The sequence below is a fragment of the Dipodomys spectabilis genome, unplaced genomic scaffold, assembly GCF_019054845.1.
Source record: "Dipodomys spectabilis isolate Male_0828 unplaced genomic scaffold, ASM1905484v1 ptg000370l, whole genome shotgun sequence".
Lineage (NCBI taxonomy): Eukaryota > Metazoa > Chordata > Mammalia > Rodentia > Heteromyidae > Dipodomys > Dipodomys spectabilis.
Window position 1 is genome coordinate 488,676 of NW_024871047.1, and position 5,701 is coordinate 494,376.

Below are 5,701 nucleotides of genomic sequence, written 5' to 3' on the forward strand. Positions count from 1 at the left end.
ACTGAGGTTTGTGCAGCTTCTATTTTTGCATCCAACTTTTGTTTGATATCCTGTATATCTTTTGATAGTTCATCCTTGTGCTCTTTCAATTTCTGATCCATTTCTCGCTTTATTTCTTGAGTCATTGCCTCCAGCAACCCTTGGATGTAGCTTTTGTCTTCCATTCTTGCTTTGCTCCCACTGGGGCTCTCCCCTGCGTGGCTGCTGGCTTTTGAGGTGAGCTTGCTGTCCTGGGCAGTGGTAAACCTTGTGATTTTTCTCTGTGATTTTCGCATGGGGGTTCAGGAGACTGCTCTTCAATTTTGTTTTGGTGTGTCTGTCTTTGCTTGGTTGCTGATTCTGTATTGGTAGAGAGAGTCTGTGCCTGATCTGGATTCTGTTGGGAGCCTATTTCCAGCTGCTATTCTGACTTACTTAGGATTCTCAGCTCTCTGCTGTAGATTGCTGGCAATTCCCACCTTTGGAAGGGTTGAGCAGCCTTGACTGCTTGTGTTTGCTCCTACGGGTGCTCTTGGGAAGTTCAGATGCTCTGGATGCACTCTTCCAAATACTGGAGTCTGCTATGGGCTCCTGATGTGTTTTTGTTTGTTTGTTTTGGGCTGGTTGTGGGCTTGAACTCTAGGTTTGGGTGCTGTCCCTCAGCTCTTCAGCTCAAGGCTGGCACCCTACCATTTGAGCCACAGCACCACTTCTGACCCTTTTTGCTTTTGTGATGCTGAGGAATCAGATCCAGGGCCTCATACGTCCAAGACTATCACTCTATTGCTGAGCCGCCTTAACAGCCTGAGCTCCTGCTTACTATCAGGTGCTGGCAGCCTGTGTTGCCCAATTCCCAGCCTAGGGTATATGGGTGGAGTTTTGGTGGGGTTTGGGCTTCTCTTGTCCTGAGCCTCCAGGTCTTTTGTTGTCACAGGTGTGCTTCCCGGGTTTATGCTCAGCTTTTTACTTCAGTTGGGAGGAGTTGGTTGTGTTGTTCAGGTGCCGGGTCCCCGGGCCTGGTTCAGGCCCCAGCCTGGAGCGCGCTCGTTAGGCCTGTGCTAATGTGTATACCACCTAGGTTATGCAGCCTGGAGGACACAGTTCAAATTTCTTCTACTGTTGGTAGTCTTGACCCAGGGGTGCTGTTCCTGGCTTGGGCATTTAAGCTCCCTTCCAGGGGCGCTCTTGCTCTGGCCTGGCCAGCAGAGTGTGCTCCACCGGCTGGTGGAGCTCTCGAACAGTTCCCAGTTTTAGTGGGTCCTGTGGTCCGGGTATTGGGGTAGGGAGTCTAGGTCAGGGTCTGGGGATTCCCTCCAGCTCTGGTCTCCCTTGAGGGATTCACTGTCCCCTGTGGGGTACTCACCCTGTAGGTCGTCAGTTGTTGTTGCAATCCGAGTTCAGTTGGGGTGGTTGCGGGCTGGGTTGGGCGGCCCCCGCAGGGTCGTTGCGATAGCGATTGGGCGGGTGGTCTGCCGACAGGTCCCTTTGTCGCGCTGCTGGTGCCGGGCGGCTTTGGCGGGATGGAGCCTCTCCGCTCCGGTGGAGAGTGAGGGGTGGGGGTGGGATCCTCGTGGAGACTCCCGGCTGGTAGGTTTCTCTGTTCCTGGCGATCCACTGTTCTGCAATCCGGTACCTGGTGATCTGCAAGCAGCCCCCTGTGTCTCTGGGGCTCCGGCAGCCCCTGCCGGGCCGGCTGGCCGGCGGCTTGGCGCACTGCCGCGCGGCCAGTAAAGGTTGGGGGAGGGGTCTTCGCTCTTCTCTGTTCTGAAATTCTTCTTTTCCTCTCTTTCTTTTTTGTTATTTTCCACCTCTGGTTTTTCTCTGAGTGTTCGTCTTTTTGTTGTTGTCGGTCTCTTGGGGAGATTAAGCGTTGGAACTCGAACTCTCTTTTTGGTTGGAGAGAGCTGTGGCGTTTCCCTACTGCCCCGTCGCCATCTTCCCAAACTGTTTTGATTACTATGGCTTTGTAGTAGAGTTTGAAATTTGGTATTGATATTCCTCCAGCACTGTTCTTTCTGTTGAGGATTGTTTTTGCTATTCGGGGTCCTTTATTGTTCCATATGAATTTTTGGATTGCCTCTTTTATTTCCTTGAAGAATGAGTTTGGAATATTGATAGGTATCGCATTGAATTTGTAGATAGCCTTGGGAAGTATTGCCATTTTCATGATGTTGATCTTTCCAATCCAGTATCATGGGAGTTTTTGACACTTTCTAAGTTCTGTTTTGATTTCCTTTTTCAGGTTTTTAAAGTTTTCATCATAGAGGTCCTTCACTTCTTTGGTTAAGTTAATTCCTAGGTATTTTATTTTTTGTCGGGCTATTACAAATGGAGTTGCTTCTTAATTTCAGCCACACTTTTCTCATTGTTGGCATACAGAAAAGCCATTGATTTTTGAGGGTTAATTTTATACCCTGCTACTTTGCCAAAGTTTTGAATCAGCTTGAGTAATTTGGGAGTGAAGTCCATGGGATTCTTTAAATACAAGATCATGTCATCTGCAAAGAGGGAGAGTTTTACTTCTTCTTTCCCTATTTGGATCCCCTTTATGTTTGCATCTTATCTTATTGCTGTAGCTAGGCATTCTAATACTAGATTGAAGAGAAGTAGAGAGAGTGGACATCCTTATCTTGTTCCTGAGTTAAGAGGAAATGGCTTTAGGTTTTCACCATTAAGTATAATGCTGGCTGTAGGTTTGTCATATGCAGTCTTTATTGTATTGAGGAATGTTCCATGGATTCCTAATTTTCCCAGAACCTTCATCAGAAAGGGGTGTTGGATTTTGTCAAATGCTTTTTCTGCATCTATTGAGATATCCATGTGTTTCTTATCCTTTCTCTTGTTGATGTGATGAATTATATTAATTGATTTGGGTATATTGAACCAGCTTTGCATCCCTGAAATGAATCCTGTTTGATCATGGTGTATGACTTTTTGGATGAATTGTTGAAGTTGATTGGTCAAAATTTTGTTGAGAAGTTTTGCATCAATGTTCATCAAAGAAATGGGTGTATAGTTCTCTTTCTTTGATAAGTCCCTGCCTGGTTTTGGGATGAGGGTTATGATGGCTTCATAGAATGAGTTCGGTAGTGAACTTTCTCTTTCAATTTCATTGAAGAGTTGGAGGAGTATTGGCATGACCTCTGCTTTGAAGTACTTGTAGAATTCCGCTGTAAAACCATCTGGTCCTGGGCTTTTCTTAGGTGGGAGGTCTCTTATTGCTGTTTCTATTTCAATGCTTGATATGGGCCTGTTAAGATGGTTTAACTCATCTTGGTTTAGTTTCGGCATGTCAATATTTGCTAGGAAAAGGTCCATTTCTGCCAAGTTCTCAAACTTATTAGCATTATATAGAACTTTTGAAAAGGCAATTAATCAATGGGTGATATCATTACCTAAAGATCTTTACTATTTTGGTGTTTTTCTCCTCCTCTTTTGTTCATGTATATGAATAATGTTTTCCAGCCACATTTCTAGCATCTAAAAACTCCCTTCACCTCTTTCCTTTGCTCTTCTAAGTTAAAAGTATGTCCCCCTCCCGCCCCGCCCCCAGTTTATTTAACATTCACGTTAGAACAGTTACAGCCAGTTCCTCTTGCACCTAGTTTTTCTCTGCAAATCTCTCAGTGCTAGCTAGAAATTCTGAGAGCCACAGCCACATGGAAGGTGGGTGGTGCTAGAGGTGTAATGATCTACTCATTTATTGGACGACAGATTGTCGATCACAGTTGATCAGCAAATAGGGTAAGCTAAAATGCAAAAGAAAAAAGAAAAGGGTTTACACTTCATCTTTTCCACAATCTGCGTGGCACCCCTCCTCCGTTTGCCACGGCAGCAGGTAGCAAATGTGTTTGGTCGACACTGCAGTCTGGGCTGGTTATGGTCTGGCACCCACCGAATCCCTTGCTGCTCCCTTCCCCTCTGCAGGAGCAGCCACTGCCACTTCTGCCTGCGTCTTAGCCCTTGCTGCCTGAGGCCCATGCCATGCCAAGCTGTCTCCTTCACTTCGGTGAGTCTTTGCCTGCCAAAAACCTAAAGATGGAAGGGTTTGGGGAACAGGGTGCTGCAGGCGACCTGGGCCCGCTGCTGTGTGCAGTGGCAGCCTCAGGTTCTTCTTTTAATGCTGACTTTATTGAGACTCTGCCGCTGGCTGTCAAGTGCCGAGTGTATGCTCTTAAAAAGCTCCAGGCCAAATCAGCTGGCCTCGAGGCCAAGTACCTCAGAGAATTTCATTCCAGCGAGAGGAAGTTTGCCAGGATCTATGGCCCTTTATTGGAGAAGAGACGCCAGATCATCAATGCCCTGTATGAGCCCACGAAAGAGGAGTGTGAGGACAAGTCCAAGGACATGGACTTTAACTGTAACGAAGTGGCAGATGACCCAGAGGTCAAATTGCATGGTCTGCAGGACAATCTAGACTATGAAGACTTGGAGGAGTATTGTCAGGAGGACTCCGTGGATGCACAGGACGTGTTTGGAGAGTATGACGAGATGGAGGCACATAATATAGACGAGGAAAAAAGAGGATCCTAAAGGGATCCCCGATTTTTGGCTCACTGTTTTGACGAATATTCACAAGCTCACTCCTCTGATTAAGAAGTACGATGAGCCCATTCTGAAGTTCTTGCAAGATGTGAAAGTCAAGTTTTCCAAACCCAATGAGCTGCTCGCCTTCACGCTAGAATTTCACTTTGAACCTAATGACTACCTCACAAATGAAGTGCTCACCAAAACATACACACTCAAGTCCAAGCTTGATTACTCAGACCCCCACCCATTCAGGGGCTCAGCTGTGGAGCATTGTGTTGGTTGCAAGATAGACTGGAAGGAGGGCCGAACGTCACTGTGCAAATGGTCCTGAAAAAGGAGAGGCACAGGTTTTGGGGACTGATGCATACCACCACTCAGGAATTTCCTCGAGAGTCCTTCAATTTCTTCAATGCTCTTAGGTGGTGCCTGGATGCTGAGGAAAATGAGGAAGATGTTTTCATCGCTCATACTTTGTGCACCTTTGTCATCCCAAGAGCTGTGTTATATTTCACAGGAGAAGCCATTGAAGCGGAGCAAGAGAGGATGATCAGGGAAACTAATAACCCAGTTTCTTCCAGAAACCCTGGAGAGACCTGGGTGGCCGCTGTTCATGGTGCTAAAGTTTGAGACCACAGTGCTCAGGCAGAAAACGTCGATCGCTAAGTAGTTGTACGGTTGCGCTCCTTCTTTAAAAATTGGCATTTTCAATCATTAAACTTCAACCATAAGTTACTAGCAGACTGAAAAATACATGCTTCTTCTTGGTAGTCTCAATATAAAAGGTGTCCAAATATATGTCACAATGCATTTTACCTAGTAATCCAGTAGGAGCAAATTTTGCCAAGAAATGAAAAATAGTGTATTCGCTAAGCATGCACCTCATTACCGTAAATCCATGGCTTTTGTCTGGTTGCTGTTGGTCTCCAACTACAGAAAATCACCAGAATTTGTAACAGATCTATATGTTTGGAATTTTTTTTTTCTTGAAAAGCAAACTGAATAAGATAGCTTCCTGTCTCCAGTCCTCACACAGTAAATGGTCTTTATTCGTTGTTGTAGAAATTCACCATTATCCTAACAAATGACACTTGATTTCTAATTTGAGAAACTGCTAGAATATAAACAATAATAAACATTTGCATCAAACTCACACTTAGTGTTCACGACTGTTGCCTGGTTTATAGGCTCCTGT

General features: G+C 45.6%; 1 protein-coding gene across 1 annotated transcript; it reads left to right on the forward strand.

Moving 5' to 3' along the window:
- The first annotated feature begins 4,017 nt into the window (after window positions 1-4,017).
- On the forward strand, window positions 4,018-5,136 carry LOC122096384 (nucleosome assembly protein 1-like 2). Its single transcript, XM_042666923.1, is given in 3 exon segments — window positions 4,018-4,451; window positions 4,495-4,811; window positions 4,814-5,136. Coding segments are annotated over 3 exon segments (1,074 nt in total).
- The last annotated feature ends 565 nt before the right edge of the window (window positions 5,137-5,701 follow it).